This window comes from Homarus americanus, unplaced genomic scaffold (assembly GCF_018991925.1).
Source record: "Homarus americanus isolate GMGI-L3 unplaced genomic scaffold, GMGI_Hamer_2.0 scaffold56910, whole genome shotgun sequence".
Lineage (NCBI taxonomy): Eukaryota > Metazoa > Arthropoda > Malacostraca > Decapoda > Nephropidae > Homarus > Homarus americanus.
In genome coordinates this window covers 954,571-978,038 of record NW_024750825.1, presented here as the reverse complement: position 1 = coordinate 978,038, position 23,468 = coordinate 954,571, and the positions used below count along the sequence as shown (strand labels likewise).

The window sequence follows — 23,468 nt, the reverse complement described above, 5'->3', positions numbered from 1 at the left end:
TTTTCTTTTGCATTATATCCCAGGTGGCCTCTTGCTTCATAACTCTAATGAACTTATTTACCCCATGCTGAGTTTGACAAGTCAACTAGCAGAAAATAAATGTGTATTATAACCATACTTCTTTCTAAATATTCATGACAGGACTCTTCCTCTTCCCATGAATCATAGTAATGGAACAGGGAAATGCCGTTTATTTTGTATTGCCTCGAAGTAGTTTAATGCACACGAGTTGCCCTATAAATAAATTTTACGATATTTCACAGGTACATATAAATCATCCGGGATATAAAATCAGAAAGTGGTAAATTATGATAAATTATATAAAAATTATGCATAAAATTAACGAGCTTGAATATAAAGCTGCAGTGACATCAAATGAAAACAACAACAACAACTGGTGCACCAAAATGATGAGAGTTCTCAATAGGTTATATAAATAGTTACCCAGCAGCTGAACAAACTCTTGACCAACCTAAAACCTTGTCGAGCACGCCTAATTATTTTTCCCGCGCGTAAATTAACCTGATATTAATATATGACCTCGAAAAAGTATATAATAGAGTAGTGCAAGGTCAAAGTAGCGAGACATCTCCTCCACACCTTGATTTTGTTTATTTGACGCACATTTTAAGACAAAATCACATGGATCGATAAGTATTATTGATGCGCCAAAGCAGCCTTTTTATTTTTAATGATATAATCTTTCCATAAATACCACATTAATTTGGTCTAAATCTATCAGTTAAGTGAATGATTGCAGGCGTGTGAGAGTAACGTTGTACTTAAAAAGATATTGGAAAATTATTTACAAATGTCAATGGAAGTATAAGACGGATAACAGAAATAAGGTGAAACCATATCAGTTAATTAAGAAATAGATAAGAAAAAAGAAAACTATTAGACAGGTGATTTTAAAATAATATTGGACAATTCATTTTGCCAGAACTGACATGCTGAAATACATATGTGGTAATGCTCGGTTACCTAATCACAAAAGCAATAATAACGACATAACTAATAATAATAATAATAATAATAACAACAATAATAAGAATAATATTTAGTGCGTCGGAATTAAGAGACAATATGGGGGATGTGTACAACTGTTTCATAGATAAAATAAATGAAAATAATTATCACACTTAATAATGTATAGGAGACACCTCAAAACCACACCACTCCAAGCCCTCACTCTCCCCAGCCCATGACCACACCACTCTCACGTCACCCCTCACTCACCCCACCACCAGCCCTCACTCTCCCCAACCCATGACCACACCACTCTCACGTCACCCCTAACTCACCCCACCACCAGCCCTCACTCTCCCCAACCCATGACCACACCACTCACGTCACCCCCCTCACTCACCCCACCACCAGCCCTCACTCTCCCCAGCCCATGACCACACCACTCTCACGTCACCCCTAACTCACCCCACCACCAGCCCTCACTCTCCCCAGCCCATGACCACACCACTCTCACGTCACCCCTCACTCACCCCACCACCAGCCCTCACTCTCCCCAGCCCATGACCACACCACTCTCACGTCACCCCTCACTCACCCCACCACCAGCCCTCACTCTCCCAGCCCATGACCACACCACTCTCACGTCACCCCTCACTCACCCCACCACCAGCCCTCACTCTCCCCAGCCCATGACCACACCCACTCTCACGTCACCCCTCACTCACCCCACCACCAGCCCTCACCTCCCAGCCCATGACCCACCACTCACGTCACCTCACACCCACAGCCCTCACTCTCCCCAGCCCACCACACCACTCTCACGTCACCCCTCACTGCCCCACCACCAGCCCTCACTCTCCCCAGCCCATGACCACACCACTCTCCACCCCTCACTCACCCCACCACCAGCCCTCACTCTCCCCAGCCCATGACCACACCACTCTCACGTCACCCCTCACTCACCCCACCACCAGCCCTCACTCTCCACACCCAATAAATCACTTCTTGCGGTAAGGGGAAGCATGAAGGTGGTAGGGGGAAGGGTGAGGGGTTAAATGGAGGTATGGGGGTAGGGAGGAGGAGGAGTGGGGCAGTGAAAACATAGAAGCGTTATTGGTGTCTCTACAAACGGAGGAAGAAGGCAAGTTTCATTTCATTGTGATCTCCGGTCTTGCCTCCACATCTCCCCCCCCCCCTCACCTCCATTCACCTAGCCTGTCCTGTCTCTTGGAAGGAGCAGACGGAGGGTAAGTGATGGGAGGAAAGAAAGAGGAGTGGTACTAGAGGTGAGAGGAGGAGAGAAGAAGTGCCGATGAAGTAGGGGAGAAAGAAAAGATATGGTAAAGAGGGGGGAACGGTGAGGTGGATAGGATAATAAAAAGAAAAGGACGGAGAGGAGGAAGAAGAGAAAGCAGGAGAGGTAAATATTGAGAGAGGGAGGAAAGGAAAGAAACGAAGGTAGGTAGAGGCTAAGAAGAAGGGTTGGTAGAGGGGAAAAGAGAAGGGAGGCAAGGAAGGGCAGTGGAAGATATAGAGAGAAGTGGAGTAAACAGCACTGGAAACAGAGTCAAGGAGGTTGTGAAGGTGGAGGGAGATAAGGAATTAGCCTCAGGTACAACCCAGAGTCGGGTCTTATGTTCCTAGTTACTTAACAATAATCACCCAGGAAGAAACATTTATTTAAGTAATTTTTTTTATTATTTTTTTACAGGGATTAGCCCACCGGGCATAGGTGACTTACCCACATCGGGGCCTTGGGGGTAATAATAATAATAATAATAATAATAATAATAATAATAATAATAATAATAATAATAATAATAATAATAATAATAATAATAATAATAATAATAATAATAATAATAATAATAATTGATAACACCTTTTATGTAATTTATTCCATGGATACAGATTAAAGTGTTCAGAGCTGAAGTGAATAGTTATTTGTTCACATGTAGACATACATTTTCTTATTTGTTTCATATAACTTTCAGAGTTGATTATTGTTGCTATATGAGCGAATCCACGTTGCAAAGAAACTTTGTATAATACACAACTAAGTTCTAATTACAAACACAGTTAGGGTCATAAATAAATATTCACTTCAAGTTAGAGAGCTCTGAACCTTCGCCAGGATGAGTGAATTTTTGTTGACAAATAGTAGGGGAAACGGTGCTCTCTTCAAAGTCACTTTATAGATGAACCGAGTCTATTAGAGTGCTGAGTTCTCGGTATGAGGGAGGAATATCACTTACAAACTCACAATGTTCACTCTGAAAATCCACTGGGTATTGTTCACATTCCACCCCAACTGCCACAAGGATCACTAGATTGCCTCGAGCACATACACACACAATAGACAGTTCAGAGTTCAAAAGCGTAATCATCTACCACATTTTTGCAACAATGTAGAACAACTAATAAAGTCTTCATTATTCACACTTCTTGACTGTAGCGAGTCTACACACCGCTGAGACCAATACAGGTGTTAGACTTCTCCTCTCATTCCGGGTTGTTTCTCATGACCATCTCGTGAATAACGGGCTCGTTAGTTTTCGGCAAAGGGCCTTTTAGTCACTCGTTGATAACAGTCCCTTGATAAGATTATTTTTGAACAGAAAATCGTATTTGCTTATCTCCTAGTCCAGCCTACCGGAAATAGATGACTCTCACAACAATTGCAGCTACTTAAACATGCCTCCCTCCAGCTTCGTTATGAATGTGGGAGTGCAGGTCCTTGTCACTGGAAGTTTCATGGTAACTTTTCAGCATACAGTATATATAATTAAGTGGTACCTCATCTAATTCCCATTGATGATACTTACCAAATTCAGGAGAAAAAAAAGGCAGCATGCCACTGTGCGAGGTCCTTTAACTGCATCCTCAACTTGTGTCTCCCTCCCTGAGGGTTCTTCTATCCTTAACTTTTGTGTCAGAAAATTTCATAAGCAGTGCTAGAGTCTTCACCAACTCCTCCTGGGGGTCTCTCCAAGATTGATTATAATCAATCTTGGAGAGAACCCCGGGAGGAGTTGGTGAAGACTCTAGCACTGCTTATGAAATTTGAGTAAATAATTATTTACTCATTCGTCTTCTGAATCTCTCAAGAATTCACCAACCATCTTAGATCTTGCCTATACTGACAGGTCGCCTTGTAGATCGTCTGGGCAGTTACTGAAAAGGTGAACCTTTCAAATTAGTTTCTGGGGCTTGTGTAAAGGCGAAGAGCGACGAAGTAATGAATCTTGGCCATTCCGTTAGTTGCTATTGGCAATCCCGCTTGAGTGTTTCAGTGTAATTCTTTATCAACGCATCACCATGATTTAGTATAGACTGTGTGTAGGCGTAGTGAGTCTTTCTTCCAGACAGGATTTGATGAGGAATACCGACTGAAGTTGTAGTACCTTATACCTTCTTAAACACCGGTGGTTCAAGGATAACATGAGGTAAATGCTACTAAATATGGAGTCCGATTGCAGCCTTAACCTGTATGGGTCCTACAAGATGATCTACTCGGGCTAGTTTCATTAATGGTGGGAAATGGTTTAAATTTTGTTGGTATTATTCTTCCAGTCTTACATGGGCATTGGTAGGTATCACGTACGGACGTCAACTGTCGTACCAGGCCAGAAAAAATATATATGCTGTAAGTGTTTTCCATGGTTTCGGTGTTCTTCCATAACTACCTTATGACTCAACTTTTACACTGTCGGTGGATATAATTAAAGAGGGCGATTCTAACTGCTTCTTTTTTTCTCCTTTGTTGAACATTTCATAAAGTAAGCGTCCCTTTCTTGTGAAAAATTACAGTTCTTTTCACGTATAATGAATATCTTGCCTCTGAGAGCATAACCTCTAACATAAATATGTTTTCAATATTCCCCCTGAACAGTGAAAATGTTGTCCACTACTACCATGGTCTTGGTGTAGAAAACTTTAAGGGGTTTGTTATTTCTTCTTTTCTCCGTCAATCTCATCATTTCCTTCAAGAAAGTCACCTAACACAATGCTATATAAATGACTTTCAAGCATTATGGTAACAACCTCTCTTAAGTTGGGGTCAGTAATGTATAGGATAGCTAATTGAAATATCACTAATACAACAACAGCAATTACCACTAATAATACTAAATATGTTGTGGCAAATTGTCATAAGCAATTTATCCACAGTTAACGTTATAATGCACTACAAGTACTGCGCTTGAACAATAATTAAGATCATATAGCAGGTAACCTAGATTAGTGAATAAATTAGTCACCAAAAACAAAAAATTAAGAGATCTATCTTCCCCTGTTTACCCAGGCTTACTGAGTCGACAGTCTTTATAAAACTGAGCTTAAGATTCGCTAGAAATCATTATTATCAAACTTAAAGATTCTTAAAGAAACTAATAAATTATTTTCTCAACAATTTGGATACCGAGATTTCATTTTATCAAAATTAATTAGGTACAGACTTCATTTTATGATTAGTTTATCACCTTGGCGCGATCTGTGCACTTAAACGAAAAAAAAAAATAATTATTGGTACTCTAAAATTTTGAGCAACATTTTTTATCTAATATTGTTTCAGGTCCTCTTATTTATACCCCAGTAATATAATTCCCATCCTCTTCTGACTCTTCCACAACCCTGTCTCCAACTGTATAGCTGTCTCCTCCCTCACCATGTACTGCTTCCACATTGTAATTGTCTGCATCGTCTCTAGCGTTACCTCCAAGGCACAATTGTCGTCACTTAACTATCTGCCAGCGTTGTCTCCATAATTATGCACTGGCTGCTCACTGATTTGTGTTTATTACCTCTTGTCGACTTCATCTTCACATTTCACGTTGTTGCTTGATATTACCAGACAAACGTTCTCCGCTTTCTCCAGAATTTCCTCGTAATGTATATATAATATCCTACACTGTCACACCGGTATTAATATATATATAACTAAATCCTGGTATGTAAATGTGGTAATAAGTTAACATATATGAATTAGCATCCCTTTAATTATTTCAAGTATCATGACAAACAAATGACAATATAAAAACAACTATAGTTACACCTATAAACACACTTGGCGAAAGAGAATTAAAAGAGAAGAGTAAGAGCAAAAACAATAACCGAATAATGGAAGAGGAAGGAGGGTAGGAGGAGAGAGAGAGAGAGTGGCAGAAGGGAAGATATAAAGACAAAAGCAAGAGGGGGATGGAAATGAAGATACAGTTACTTAGAAGTTAGTTATTGTGTAAAGAGCATGATGAAGTGGTATAGGTAGGTATGTGAAGTAAGAAATTCGATTTTTTGTATGGAAATAAAAAGAAAATTATAATGGAACAGGTAAATTGGATTATTTTATTAACAGGTTTGTGATAATAAAATATAAAGTCATTGTATAATTACCCCCAAAACAAAAGTTCACAATATACAACTTCCACGTAAACAGTATTGATAAAAACTATTTAATGGAGAACAAAGACAAACATGATCTTTAGGGCCCTCGGTAAAGGTTATCCTCATGTTTATTAATACAGTGAAACCTCTATTTAACGGACTATATGGCGATGAAAGTTTTTTATATCGAGGATCCGTTACATGTGACAACACCATTCAATGAACTAACTATATAGATATGAATGTTCGTTATATCGTGGGTCCAATAATTGTGAAACCCTTATCTAATGGATTATATGGAGAGAAGAGTCCGTTATATGAAGGTTTCACTGTACAAACAAGCCATAAGATTTTACCAACAGTAGACTCAACAAATTTATTTTGACTAGGATGAATCATTTATTGAAGAGTGTATATATATAAGAGATTATAACCATTGGAAGTCAGAGTTAAGGAAAAAAGTCGGTGATACAATTTTACACACAAAAAAAACTAGTGGGGAAAAGGAAACAAAAATACAATAAAGAAAGATTGTGTAATATAATATAAACTTAAGGAGTAAATCAGGTTACATACAATGGAAAATAAATAGCTGACATAAACAAAAGCAGATCAAGATATATAACAGAGGAGATTGACCCGGGCAGTGTACGAGAAGAGAGTGAGTGCCGGGTGGTGTGAGAAGAGAGTGCCGGGTGGTGTGAGAAGAGAGTGCCGGGTGGTGTGAGAAGAGAGTGCCAGGTGGTGTGAGAAGAGAGTGCCGAGTGGTGTGAGAGAGGAGAGTGTACCAGATGGTGTGAGTGAAGAGAGGTGGAGTGAGAAGAGAGTGCCGGGTGGTGTGGAGAAGAGAGTGCTGGTGGTGAGAAGAGAGTGCCGGGTGGTGTGGAGGAAGAGTGCCGGGTGGTGTGAGAAGAGAGTGCCGGGTGGTGTGAGAAGAGAGTGCCGGGTGGTGTGAGAAGAGAGTGCCAGGTGGTGTGAGAAGAGAGTGCCGAGTGGTGTGAGAGAGGAGAGTGTACCAGATGGTGTGAGTGAAGAGAGTGTCCCGGATAATGTGAGAAAGTTAGTGTTGGCAGAAAAATGAGGCCACCGCGACGAGAAGTCTAGTGGTCTTAACCTAAAAAAAAATCAACAGCTTAAAAACTTGCCTACTGAAATTATTATATTTTGAAAACTCTGATAAAACGCTAGGATAACTTACTTGTTAACTGAATATAGCAGGACAGTAAAGAGAACATTTCTCCCTCAATAAACAAATAAATGCATGAATATTGAAAGAGCTCTTAAAAAGGTGATGTGACCACTGAGACGTTTTTCCAATTGTGATGAAAAGGAATAAAACTTAGTTGTCTAAAGCCACTATTTTCAGTGCACAAACATCCATTGAAGGAGGGTTACACTGGTATAACAAATACCTATGCATTTGTTTATGGATAGGACCCACCACGGGAGTAATGGATAGTGTTTATACTTGTGATGAATTAAGACAGGTAAACATAGCTGTGTACCCTTTGAAGTGTTATACAACTGAGAAGCAACTTATATTCATGCTAAAGTTACCTATTACTCTACAAGTATAAGTAAGAAAGTTGACAATACATGATCTAGTTTATTAAGAGACGGATGCTTTAGATGACGGAAATAAACGAGGCGATAGAGCGTTCCTTAGGCGATAATTGTAATGAACGAAAGATATGAAACATGATGATGTTCAAATAAATGGAATATGGACCGAGTAGGGTTGGTAAAAAAAGAAAGAAAAAAGCGTGTGTTGCGAAGAGGAGTGAAAGGAGGTGGATGATAGATTGGAATTCATTGGCACGCTGACTGTGGAAGAAAAAAAAAAGCTGAAAAAGGAGGAAAGGGAATCGACGGAGGGCGTTAAAGGAGGGATTGGTCGTTGATAAGACAAATAAATAGCTTTTATTTTTGTTTCTTCTAATAAGTAGAACTGGTATGTCACTCCACGCATGAGGCAGCAAAAACAGTGAGGTGTACTACTTGCTAAAAGAGTACGACGTTAAAGAAATTAGAAGCTGCAATAAGACTAAGGATATTGACATTGGTGGCTAATATGATGAAGATGTTATAGAATAATAGTGTGGGCTACAAATTATGTTTTTGATGGAAAGCGAGTGTGTGCATCTGAGGTACTTTTTCTACCGAGTTATTTATGTAAGAGTTAGGGAATATATTGACCACAACTGGATTAAGGTTAAAGTTACAAGCGGAAATGGAAGAAAGGTTGATAACAGTTCTTAAGTGCACCCTGTACTCTCACACCACCCGGGACACTCTCCTCTTTCACAAACATTGTTATCTGCTTTCCTGTTACCAGGAATTTATTTTCCATTATACAGAACATGATTTACACTTTAAAGTTTCCTATCTTCATTCTTTTATCAACTCAACCTTTCCTTACTCCTTATTTTCTTTAATAATCCAAACAAAGTTTTCCTCATCTTCGAGTCGCAGTGTTTAGTATATTTCTTATCAATAGTTTGCTTTTACACTTAAAATGATAAACACAAAATTTCCAATAAGTGATTCACTCCAACAAATGTAAACCTGGTGACTCTCCTGCTGCAATAATCCAATGTCTTCCCTCCATAAATAACTGGGAGGAGGAGCTGCACTGGAGACTTCACGCTGGCTTCTCCTTCGTAAAATTCGCCACACCACGGTGACTTGGTTTTCTACATTATACTTTTTCGTAGTTTTCTGTTACATTTTGTGCGCATTAAAACTGTTTACGTCAGTGTTGAACATTATGAACGATTACTTTTATTTTTTGTATTTATTCGGCAGTTCTATGTTTCATGGACTAAGCTGTCAGAAAAGATATTTAACTTCCATATTATTATTTATCTAGTTTCTTTCATACTTACGGCAACAAACCTATCTAATTCCACTTTCTCTTACATCAACATTAACTTCAAAAATTTACCCTAATCTGATACGTTTTATCTTTCTAAAAACATCTAACATTGTGGACAGATACTTTCACCTACACATACTGTACAAGCATTATGATTTTAGACCTGTATTTTTTATTATAAATTAAGTTCCTTAAGTCCTAATGAAACAAAACACAACTACGATTCATCCACAATCATCAAATTGGTTGTTATTGGCACTATACTCAAGTTGTGTTATTATTTAATCTCTTAACTGTGAACCTCTAAGTGAAGGAGTGTCGTCTAATAAACGTAAGTCTAATGAGATGAAAACAAACACTGACCAAAGAAAAACACGATCATAAGCGTTTCATATTAAACTAGAAGATAAAATTGATTACATAAATATGAAAAAGTAGCTCTTGCTGGAATATAAAGATCCCTTCTAACCATAATCTTATATATAGTGTATTTCCTTCCAGGCTCAGTCAAGTAATACATTGAAACACTTAACATAGTAGATCACTTGCTGGACCCCTTTAGTAACTCTCAACACTTACCCCTTCTCTTACTTTTATTTACTCCCTCCTTGCATTTTTCATTCTTGCCGTTCTTTCCTCCCCTTCCCCCCACCATCCCCTCTAATAATTCTGTTATTATCGTTATTATCACACTTCTCGCTGTTGTAAGAGACAGATTTTGTCTTTGTACTCTAATCGGTTACCTGCATGTTTTAAATACCCGATGAAACGTTAATTGATGGCTGTGGTTATTTTATGTGCTAAATACTAGTTTCATACTGATTGATGTAATGTGTGCTATATACTGAAGTAATAGAGCAAAGAGAGGAACTGTGTCGGCTAACATCCAACACAAGCGTGAACTATGAAGATTAAGTCGACAAGCGGTAATAAACACAAATCAGGAAAGGTCGCAGTGCAGCCACTACATTATTGTGGAGACAGCTCTGGCAAATGCTGTAGACAGGAAGGGAGACATTTGTATCGCGAAGAGACAGAAGAGGAAATACTTGTACTGTGAAAAGACAGAAGAGGAGACATTTGTACAGTAAAGAGACAGAAGAGGAGACATTTGTACCGTGAAGAGGAATAAGAGGAAGTATATGTACAGTCAAGATAACATTGGAGAAGAGGCATAAGAGGAGACAATTGCATCATGGAGTCAGTGGCTGGGAGGAACCACAGTAGCAGACAAAAAGGTACCACTGGAACAACACTGGAGAAGACAGGAGACAATAATGCCATAGAGACAGCACTGTAGAAGAGAAAGGAGACAGGACTGGAGACAATTATACCAAAGAGGCAACGCTGGAAAATAGGTAGGAGACAATTTGTAATCTGAAAACAGTGGTGAGGAAGGAAAATATCTGGAGGTAACATGTCAATGGCGTAAATCCGGGCTGAACCTCACTGAACAAGACAGACTCAATAATTAAAGCGAAAATCAGAGAAATTTGAACTTTGTTAGACATAAATTCTTGAGGCCTTAAAATTTCCGAGTTTGTAGATTAATTTTTCATATTTATGGATATATTGCGTCTACCATTGTGGGTTAATTATATAATGTTGTTGCTATGTCGTAGTTATAGCAATTAAGTTAATTTATGCATAATACGGATTTTATCATAAGAAAGGTGCTTATTTATATGTATCTTCATGACAAGTTAACCTCAAAGATGCCAGAATTATGAGAGGAAAAAGCAATGGTGTATTTTAGCACGGTTAACACACCCAGAGAGAGACTACCTTAATATCAACACCATATTTAAGAAGAACTTTCACTCAGTAGAAGTTGTGAATAATAAAGCACAAGTTGTGTATAAGAGGAAGCACTGGCTTTATCTGACACTCGAGGAATGTGTTGATACGGTATCATAAAACAACATGTAATGTCGCTGAGAAACAAGTCGTAAGACACATGACTGCAATAAACCAGGGATAAGTTAACTGAACTCAACTTTTACTGCCATTTTTGTCACCGAAACTACAGTTTGCTTTTATACCACAGATGTAAGTTGAAGATCCTTGGTACTTGACTCGGATCTCTTGCTCTGTGAACTCTTTAGCCGAGAATATTTAACTTTTATCACTGGTTCACGATCTTGGAAAATGATAGGGAGGAGCAGCCGCACCATTTCCTGTAGCCTATGTTTTTACACTGCACCCGGTTATGTATAAGTAACTATGGCAAACTTAATTAAGCCAGGGCACTCTTTTAAAGGCTGAGAGGCCAGTTTATTGAATATTTAATACATAGAGGCACCGACAAAATTCTAATACAAAATGAAGAGGCTATTGGAACGACCATTCTCTATAATTACTCATTTTGCTAAAACAAAACAGCATTAGTAAATGCTGTGTGAAAACCGAGTAATTGATTTATTATAAGTTTTATGTCTTATTTCTTCTATTTCTTCTAGTGTGTAATGCTAATATTCACAGAATTCTAACTGTTGTTTAAATTTAATCCAGATTTCTTGTTCTGGGATCCGCAGCTTCCTGACATCAAATGATTTACCATGTAGGAGTTCTTGTTAACCAGAGTTTAATGATATAGTCCCTGGGACCATGCCAGCCCACGCTCATGGCATATTTTGCTCTCTTTGTTAAATACCGCCACACTCAGCCTGTCCCACCACCACGCTCAGAGTGTTACACAGTCCGTATGTGAACCTGATCTCACTTTTAATATTCTTAAAAGATTGTATTAATAAAATACATATCAATTAATGAAAGCATAACACATCTCGGACAATTGAATAAACGATTCTTTGTTATGAAGGTGAATTCTCACACAAGATTCCCGGAGAAAGAGGGAGGCTACTTCGTATTTAGAAGTTATCAACTGTTTCAAATATCAGTAATTGTATTTCTCAAAAGTAACCATTACGGATATTGATGTTTAAAAGTGAAAATTTGATATCATCTAGGCTCAGGGAAATTCGGATCTCCTTCGTTCCTTCGTTAATTTAATTTTATTTCACAAGTAGGTGGTCAAGCCATAAGCTCCCAACCTCAGTCAGAGTCGAGCTAAGTGTAAAATTTTGCCTTAAAAAGATCAGGCAAAGACCCGTTTAATCTTGCTGAAGTGGATGTGACTTACCTCTTCATCCATGGACTTAATCAATTTATACTTTTTCGCACCTGCTTTTATGGACGCTGGAACACTGGGTTATTTTACTGATGCCTGACTGTCATGATATAACCTTGAACTACTTCCTAACGACAAAGTATAGTTGTCACATGTGCGCAGTCCTAACAAGATTTTTTTTCCGTAAGGTCCAACCTTTACACATGAGAACAGAAGCAATAATACACACAGACGCATAACAGCATACAAATGAGTGATAATTTTTGTCCAACCTAGTTTGAAAATATTTACGACAAAATATCCATACAATTTGTTCAAACCTTTAAGTGATACTAACCATCTTTAAGCCATTTTGTAATCTGTAAGAAACAATCACATTACAGCGGTTTAAATTCTTCTGGTAAGAAAATAACCTAATAACATTTAGATAAAATTTGTAGTACCCGAGAGATTTAAAATAACTATTTGATTAACACTTTTCCCGTAGCTGATGTGTTCATGACATCAGCTTTGTCACAAACACAACAGACTAGAGGACAATTTATCCAAACATTTGTAAATTTTTTCGCTTAAGACTAACAATTTAGAAGTTTTTCTAGCAGTACCTGTTGGAGGTTTAGCCTTCTGGTTCCAGCAGCAACTTTGTAAACTTCACTCAGAGAGTATATACAGGTCTAGCACTTTGAATTTATATTCAGGTATGTATGACCATTACATACCCCTGTAGGTATACCGGATCTCCCTACCAAATTTCAGCTCTTTATCTTAAAAACAGTGGACATGCTTGTAAGAGACATACAAACACACAGTGTATTTCATATACCTATAGATCACTGCACTTTAACGACTACGGTTAGTATAAGCTACTCCTTAACAAATGAATATCAAGAGACACATCTCATTGGTATAAGTTATAATTTTTTTTATGAATACGTCAGTAAACACCTGCTGCTGTACTTATACATGAGGCAGCGTAATAGAGTAGATGAAGATCACTATCGATTTTCTACTAATCTCAGGGGAACAGCAATATGAATACAGTGCATTGGCAGGTAAAGCAGCTCAGTAGTTAAGCTCACTACTCGCTACCCGCAGTAAAGGGATTGAATATCAATTACAGGAATGCAGGTTGCGGTGAAGCCTCTCCCACCACTACACTCAGCCTCTCCCACCGCCTTACTCAGACTGTCCCACCACCACACTCAGCCTGTCCCACTGTCACATTCAGCCTGTTCCACTGCCAATCAACCTGTCCCACTGCCACAATCAACCTACCCCACCGTCACACTGAGAGTATTACACAGTCCATATGTGAACCCGATCTCACTTGGTTTTGACGATGCTCAACGTAAATCTAACGGCTTCGAAAAGCAATTTATATGTATAAATAAATCACGGTAATCAGCATTTATTAATCCCTATGTACCCAAAATATTATATCATGGGTCTACCAAATAACCCATCAACCACCTTTTAATTTCCAAGATGCATTATAACTAAGGTAACTGGTCATTTTTAGGGACATTTTACCTCGGGGGTGCCAGGTACTTCATCCACTGTTTAAGTGTTTATACAGTATAATATGGCTTGTCTCTTGAATCCCAAATTCTACTTTAATCTGATATTTTACTCACCCTCCTCTTTTTGTTCTTAAGTGTTATTACGTGGTGGCAATCTTTTCATTTTCCTAGATTAAATTAGATATTCTGTCCTTTTTTAAATTCAGATCAATGAATCTCTCTCTCTCTCTCTCTCTCTCTCTCTCTCTCCATTACCGCTATATCGTTGATTTTCCCCACCGTCCATAAACGTCAATTACCGGCATATAGCATACTTACTCCTCAAGAAACTATGGATATAAATCACATACACATGACTACAGATCCATGACGCTGTGATGAAAATTCCGGAAATAGCTTTCAGTCGGAGTATATGGCTGGCAATACATAATATGCTTCTTGGTCTCAAAGTTCATATATATATATTTTTTTAACCTTGAATACACTTTTCCGCCAATTTCATGAGCCCATTCGCCACACCATGTAACAGTTCTCGGAGTCAGCAGAAAAATGAAAGACTTTTATACCGTTAAACTACTTTGTCTTTAAGCCCCAGATTGCTTAGCCCGAGTCAAACTTCAGTAAACAAACACACAAGGTTTACACGACCCAAAACACCGAGGGTCAAGTAAACAAACAAACACAAACAAACTGAAACCAAGATTCTCTGTTGTCGCGTTTACATTTCTGGCTATTTAAGTCTTTCTAAACTAATTGTTTTCTTCGTATATTACATCCGCAGAGATGGGAGGATTAAAAAGGAAGGAAGGGAGGATGTGAGGGGGTAGAAGGGGATAGTGTGAAGGGAGGGAGGGGAGGATGTAAGGGGAAGTAGAGGAGGTGTTAGGGGGGGAGGGTGTGATGAGTGAGGGAGTCAGGGTGTGAGTGGGAAGAGAAGGCTGTGAGGGGAAGTAGGGGAGGGTGTGAAGGGAGGGAGGTCAGGGTTTGGGGGGAGGGAGATGTACACTGCAAAAAAAAAAAATTATATATATATATATATATATATATATATATATATATATATATATATATATATATATATATATATATATATATATATATATATATATATATATATATATATATTTTCTTCCGCTTTTTGTGTTAAACAATAATGACAACACCGAGACAACACGAATCGTCTTGATCATTTCAAAATTCATCGGCCCATCCAGGAAGATACTTTTTTTTATTACCGTGTGTACGAGGGAAGGGGTTGGGGTTTGATAATTGGCTAATGAGGAAATTAGTTGAACCAAATTGTCACACACTATCCTCTCCAATATGTGGACCATGGGCCTGCAGAATTGCCAGTCGAGTGCACATGTGACCATAACAATAGTATCACAGTTCTGTTGGGTACTTATTAGCCACCGATATGACACACACACACACACACACACACACAGGAAGAATGAATGATAATCAATGGGCCATTTATGAACCAGCATGGACGCCCGCATATTTGTAAACTAAATAGCCGCATATCTTGCGTGAACCAAAATGGCCGCCCGCACACTCGTAAACCTGTGTGGCCGCCCTAATATCCATGAACTACCACCACTTTCCATACAACCAAGAGCTAACATCACCATCATCCACACATCCAGGAGCTAACATCACCATCATCCATACATCCAGGAGCTAACATCACCATCATCCACACATCCAGGAGCTAACATCACCATCATCCATACATCCAGGAGCTAACATCACCACCATCCACACATCCAGGAGCTAACATCACAATCATCCACACATCCAGGAGCTAACATCTCCATCATCCACACATCCAGGAGCTAACATCTCCATCATCCACACATCCAGGAGCTAACATCACCACTATCCACAAATCCAGGGCTAGCATCACCACCATCCACACATCCAGGGCTAACATCACCACCATCCACACATCCAGGAGCTAACATCACCACCATCCACACATCCAGGAGCTAACATCACCATCATCCATACATCAGGGCCAACATCACCATCATCCACACATCCGGGCTAACATCACCATCATCCACACCAGGCTAACATCACCACCATCCACACATCCAGGAGCTAACATCACCATCCACCATCCAGGAGCTAACATCACCAATTATCCTAGGAGCTAACATCACCATCACACATCATATCAGAATCAGGAGCTAACATCACCATCATCCACACATCCAGGAGCTAACATCACCATCATCCACATCCAGGAGCTAACATCACCATCATCCATCAGGAGCAACATCACCAGGAATAACATCACCATCATCCATACTAACATCCATCCACATCCAGAGCTAACATCACCACCATCCACACATCCAGGAGCTAACATCACCACCATCCATCCACATCACAGGACTAACAACCATCCACACATCTAACATCACCATCATCCACACATCCAGGAGCTAACATCACCATCATCCACACATCCAGGAGCTAACATCACCACCATCCACAGGAGCCAGGAGCTAACATCCACACATCAGGAGCTAACATCACATCACATCCAGGAGCTAACATCACAATCATCCACACATCCAGGAGCTAACATCTCCATCATCCACACATCCAGGAGCTAACATCTCCATCATCCACACATCCAGGAGCTAACATCACCACTATCCACAAATCCAGCAGCAAACATCACCACTCCTTTCCTTCGGCGGTTTATTTCTTCTAAAATCATGATATCATCAAATAAAGAACTTACTATTAGGTGCATACTCCCTCTGTATTAAGTTTGTCCTCAGCAAGTGAAGCCCAGAAACCTGCGCTCTCAATCCACACTACATCATGAAAAATAAAAATCACGTACACTCGAGGATAGCAAACAATAGTATGACATGGATAAGATCTTCTAAGGATTAATGGTTATTGACACTCGAGGATAGCAATCAATAGTATGACATGGATAAGATCTTCTAAGGATTAATGGTTATTGACACTCGAGGATAGCAAACAATAGTATGACATGGATAAGATCTTCTAAGGATTAATGGTTATTGACACTCGAGGATAGCAATCAATAGTATGACATGGATAAGATCTTCTAAGGATTAATGGTTATTGACACTCGAGGATAGCAAACAATAGTATGGCATGGATAAGATCTTCTAAGGATTAATGGTTATTGACACTCGAGGATAGCAAACAATAGTATGACATGGATAAGATCTTCTAAGGATTAATGGTTATTGACACTCGAGGATAGCAAACAATAGTATGACATGGATAAGATCTTCTAAGGATTAATGGTTATTGATCACACAAGCCACGTAAGATATCTTAGATTTGACTTATTGTTTTAAAACTGCAAACAGAAAATACTCGAGTTTATCGAAAATCAATACAACTTGCAATAAATATCCTGAGAATTACGATACATGTTCAACGCCAGCGGTTACTGAAGAATAATTATCAGTTATTACTTGACTAATGGAGGGTTTGTACCTCCGGGGTAATTATCAAAGTTTACAAGGAATACATTTGTTTACAAAAATATTTACACGGGAAGCCAAGTTGACTCATATACAGTATATATTGTAAATGCACGAGGGGGGAGTTAGTTACAGGCTGCGTAAGTGGATATGTTAGTTCCTGGTTGTGTGAATGGTGATGTTAGTTCATGGTTGTGTGGGTGGTGATGTTAGTTTATGGGTGTGTGGGTAGTGTTAGTTCCTGGTTGTGTGGGTGGTGATGTTAGTTCCTGGGCGTGTAGGTGGTGATGTTAGTTTATGGGTGTGTGGGTAGTGTTAGTTCCTGGTTGTGTGGCTGGTGATGTTAGTTCCTGGGTGTGTAGGTGGTGATGTTAGTTCCTGGTTGTGTGGCTGGGGATGTTAGTTCCTGGGTGTGTAGGTGGTGATGTTAGTTCCTGGTTGTGTGGCTGGGGATGTTAGTTCCTGGGTGTGTAGGTGGTGATGTTAGTTCCTGGGTGTGTGGCTGGGGATGTTAGTTCCTGGTTGTGTAGGTGGTGATGTTAGTTCCTGGTTGTGTGTGTCGTGGTTTTGGTTGCCTGGGTGATTTTAGCTTCCAGATACGTGGGTAGGCGGCTCTATTAGTTTACGGGAGTGTGGTCTACAATGTCAAACAGGAGCAAGGGCGAGTGTTTTGGTCCTTGCCTGTATATGTGACTATATTGGTAACGAACAAGCACCAGGTAGGCGTATAATATAACGTTCACACTCATGTAAACACTCGATTGGCAATTCCACAGTCTTGGGTCGCCTCACCAGAGGAAGTAATGTGTGTGAGTGAGACATATCTAAGTTAGGCTAGTTTCCTTAGTCGCTATATGAATTGCTTATTACATCGCGGATAGAAAATATGAGAATATGGTCATGCATATATAAATTTCATCGGTAAATAATTGTTCTTGTCAGTTCTGACTATCATATTGCAGAGTCGTAATTAGAGCCACTACTGATATCCACATACTGATCATGAACTGGAAGTATCTTCTGGTGACTCTTCCAAGACTGATCGTTATTGTTCTTACTAACTCTATGGTAAATTCATCTTACGTTCTTACAAGAAACTTCCTCGTTTGTTCAGAATGTTTCTATCGATATCTTGCAGGAATCTGCCTCCCTACCGAGTAATCGTTTTCCTCGTGCATGAAGTTTCCTTTTTTCTTGCAAAATTCTTTTATTCGCTTCACATTGTACTAGAACATTTCCCTTGTATTCAGTGGATTTTTTTCTCTTTGCAGGGATCAGCATCTTATCAAACTCGCCGGGCAATCCTTTACCTCAAGGTGTCACAGAGCAGAGCATCAGCGACCTGCAGAGAAGTGAATCGATAATGGAAGAGGAGGAGGATACTGAAATGGAGTGCACAGCGGCGCCATATCAGCAAGCGTCAGTGGAAGGCGTCTCGTGCCAACCAGGGATGTGGAGATGCTGGGATGGTACTCAGTGCATACCACACAACGCTACTTGTTCAGGAGTAACGGAATGTCTAGACGAATCGGACGAAGCCGTTTCTCAGTGTGGTGAGTGTTAAGTTTCCCTCTAACCACCCTAAACTTCACGGGTACTCCGCGGCTTCTTAACCCATCAGTAACACCCCTTGGTAACTCTTAACCCATTTGACTGCAATTTATCTCTTTGATTTATTTGCGACAGGCGTTACGATGATAAAGGGAGCTTATAGGAAATTGTCATATTACAATTAATAAGTGATATACTCTTGGCTATACACATTACACACATAACACATACTACTACCTATGAGAAAAGGCAAATTATTTAATTAAAAAGAAAACCCACAACATGTCTCTCAGATTCACAAATGTATATCAATCACCATCTCCGCCTATCTCCTCACATTCCTCTGCCCTCCTGTCTTCTCTCTCCCGCCATCCATGTCTCAGCTGCTCCTTCAGAGTTCTGCTTGTCCATCTCGTCACCTTCGGGTAGGGGTGCTGAGTCAATCAGGTGGAACCTGTCGGGTTCCAATCGGATGTTCCAACAGTAATCGACGTTGGCGGGGAGGTAACCATATCCAATATGCCTTTCAGCTATCAGTTACGATCGTTAGATGTTTCTGCTTGGGTGACAGGCTCGGAACATTAATCCACGCCAGTTTGTCTCTTCAGGCGCCCCTGTCCCTTCGTCTAAGGAACTGAACTGTCAAACTATGGCATCAATTCATCACCATGTGTTACTCATTTAGTTGTGTGACCCAACATACTGGCATCCTCATTGACGACGACATATATCTTGATCACTCAGTATGAACAGATCGCTCCTCAAAAATACCACAAAGTGGTTCCCTTTGCTATTACCATTAATATTCCTTTCGTCACCACATTACCCAATAGCTGTGTAAGATTCTTCGCCTCATTAGCACTATTCTCCAGGCTATGCTTATCACCATCCTTTACCTGTGTGTTATCCTCTTCCATCATTATCCCTCTTTACTGCTACACCACCAATCATTGCTGTTTTCTTTATCCAGACACCATCTTCTTTTTCATTTTACTCACACCGACAAAAGTAAGATTTACAGTTGTAGCCACCGGTAGCAACTCAACACGTAAAATAATGACAAAAAGAGGATCCTGGTATTCTAAGAGACTTGAGTAGGTGGCAATGTGAGACATAGGAAGCCCTTGCCGTCCTCTTCCAGGCTCCATCTACTCCTTTTCACAGTCCTCCATTGGGCCCCATCACTCCCCACCACTTTCCTTCCCCAGGCCTCATCTAACTTATGATCAGTGATAACTTTAAGAGCTTCATTCAGAGGGAAATGCACAAAAAAAAATTCCACGGTGATGTGTAGGGCTCAGGAAAAGCAATAGTAAATTTGAAAGAGCATAATAAGACTTCCCCTGAAAATACTGTGGACTTCTTTGTTGCTCTTTGGAAAACCTTGTTAAATTACAGAGGATTTATTCTTTTACATATAAATAAGTCTTTGACGACTAATTTTTTCTCATGTTTACTACAGTAACTGCCATTTTAAACTCTTTTTCCGACACGATTAACAGCCCCCCACTGAGTAATTTCCATTTCCTCGACCGTAATATAGTATATCTGGTCAAAGAACACTCCTAATATAAATAAATACCATATAGAATAAAACTTTTATATATAATAGTTAATATTTGACTTTCGTGAATGAGAATAATTAAGGTGTTAAGTAGGGAAGGAATGTGCATAAAGTGAAGATGATGCTAACAACTTCACTCATTGTTTTCGAACTGTCGAGACATATCATATGAAGAACCTGACAGATCACCAACCACAGAGGTGATTGTCATCTATTTCCCGTCGGGTACCTGATAACTGACCAAAGAAGCTTGCCAGAGTTCCACTCCTACAAAACCCTCGCACTTGATTCCTTCAGATATCGATCCAGGAAATTTTCACCTGCCAGGCGAATAAAATACCAACAAGAACAACACATTACGGGAGGGAATATACAACTCCTCCACTTAAAAATAACGTAAAACTAACGAGAAAAAGTCTAAACCATCTTGGACGAGGACATAAAATACCAGCTTACTCTTACAGGTAACATAACACAAAATATACGTCGACGTTAGAGCAACATATGTGTTAAAATTATTATAGAGAGGGTTTAAATCATTTGGCAGTTGAATCTCTGAACTAAATAATGTCCAGTTGGTTGGGTTGACTGTGGCATAGTGTTAGTGGTTGTATCCAATGTTTAATAAATAAACTGTGTATCTTGATCAAGATCAGTCTATATGTTATATATTGCAAATTATTACCTGGTATAATTCTTTTTACTAAGTACAATAAGTACTTATATGATAATTCTGCTCGTATATATCACCAGTTACTCGCAAGACATCAGTCACACTATAGTATACTGTTTACATATAAAGTAAATATTAAGATACAAGAATATTCAGATGTGTGAGACGATGAAACGTATTTACCCTCCCACTTACTGACTCGGGAGGAGACTCTGGAGACTTTGTTGAGGCAATACACGTCCTGTCCTCCCCAGTGGTCATGGTTGATTAACAAGATGAATTTAGGGGTGACGGTGTGTGTGTGTGTGTGTGTGTGTGTGTGTGTGTGTGTGTGTGTGTGTGTGTGTGTGTGTGACAGAGGGATTACCCTAAAAGTACTAACTACATTCAGCAATACCTTTAATTTAATTGCTTTTACATTTTGATGGAATACGTGAGGTGTTGATACTCTGTGTTCTCCTGGTAATGGGACCTATATTCAAACACGGTTTACGTTATACACCCTGAATAAGAGAAATTAATATACTACACGTAATTAATTTATGATAAGCAGTGAGCATATGCTCTACGACTCGTAGTCTTTCCATATTTTGATAACTGAGGAGGATATTTCACCCCACGAAGTGTACATAAATGAGCAGTTTACAGAGGATGAAGAGGAGGGCGAATCATCATCATTTTTTTGTTGATACTTGACTGGTTTTTATAATTTTAGTAAAAAGAATGTCTCAATTAGATTAATGGTTCCTTGGTAATTCTCCAGAACCCATTAATGATAAAATCTTCCTTGAGATATTCATAGAGCGGAAGATGCTAACTTATAGCTGCATAAGTAATAAAAATTTATTTGTTGGGGGGGAAGTGAAAGTAGTCGATAGCAACGCTAATCACACTGCTTTCTTGTGTACAGATAAACGACTTAAGTCTGGATTTTAGTGTGTTTTGTGGCCGGTCAGACCTGCGCCCATTTTCCCTAGTAACACAAACTTCATCTTTTGTTTTGCCGGGAAGAACATTACAAATAGAATGCGTGTATTAATATTTTGCTGCTCTTTCTCATGTTCATTAATCACTCTCACCAAGTAGACTCATTTCTAGTAATTACAATGCGAGGCAGCTTTTCACATTATTTTACATAAAGCACATATTTTTCTCGTTTACAACTGCAAAAATGACTCCTTCCTCAGTACTTAACCATTATAACGCCGATGTTTTTCTGTCAAGGGTTTTTAATACACATCATCAGTGAAAACATACTCCTATTTTCTCCTTTGCTCGTTCCCTCTTCCACCTCAGCTACCTTGATTATGGTAAGCTTTGTCGACATTCAGAGACGTATAACTTTCATTCGTCCGTTTGGTTATGTGTTACTTTAGTTAGTTTACACACTCCCAAGACTGATATTCCCAACAAATGCAGATAATGAATCACTATGTCAGATTGTGTACCTTTAAAGCTAAGAGTTTCCATGCGAAAAATTAAGATATTATTTCACCTTCCCAGGTAGGGAAGCGTTGGGGGGGAATTGAAATGGGCTTCATTTAAGTATTTTTTAATTTAACTAAAGCCAAGCTTTATGGTGTCTATGCAAAAGTAAATTATCTGTAATCAATTACGAGCAGATTCAGTAGCACCTGGAAACAATATGACGATGTTATTTTCTACGTAAAAGCTGGCCGTGAGATTGGTATTACTTCAGTCTACAATGAAACTGAATTGAAAAAGATGGAGTGTTCAAACGCCCGTCTAACAATAAACTATCATTCAATTTTTTTTAATAATACTTTGTATATTTATTTTTAATAGGATAAGCTGTTAAACGTTAAGGGAAAGGTAAAATAATCTTTCTTGAAACCCAGGACACGTAAGACATAAAACCAAAAATCGGGATAATTTTCGCAGTAAAAGAAATAATCAGAACAAATCCTTAATGGGTGTTCACTACGACTGGGTATTACATGAACACTTTACAAAGAGGCAACAATCATTAATGAGGAGATAATCCTCAACAATATAAACGAATACTTGAAAGAAATTCAAAAGTTTCATTTCACAGATGTAAATGTTGTTTATGTTAGTGGGGAATAACAACAAACTTCAGGATTATCATGTTACTCGAGTGATCTCTTTTTCTCTCCAGCCACAAAAACATGGGTGGCTGTGTTACGGTACAGCGTGTGCTGATGTTGTCTTTAGATTCATTCACGACTTTATTACAATCATAGAAATAATGTTACACTGAGATTTTCTGAGTTGCAGAACAACAGAATCAGTCATCCAAGACATTCGGTATTTAAATATTGGCAGAAGTAAGGCTAC

At 39.1% G+C, this 23,468-nt stretch overlaps 1 protein-coding gene across 1 annotated transcript in view; it reads left to right on the top strand.

Moving 5' to 3' along the window:
• LOC121854215 (G-protein coupled receptor GRL101-like) overlaps positions 1–23,468 on the top strand; it is a 121,192-nt gene that overhangs the window by 16,625 nt on the left and 81,099 nt on the right. Inside the window, exon 2 of the mRNA XM_042348722.1 lies at positions 18,633–18,914. Coding sequence (XP_042204656.1) covers positions 18,633–18,914 — 282 coding nt within the window. The remainder of the gene's footprint in view (positions 1–18,632; positions 18,915–23,468) is intronic.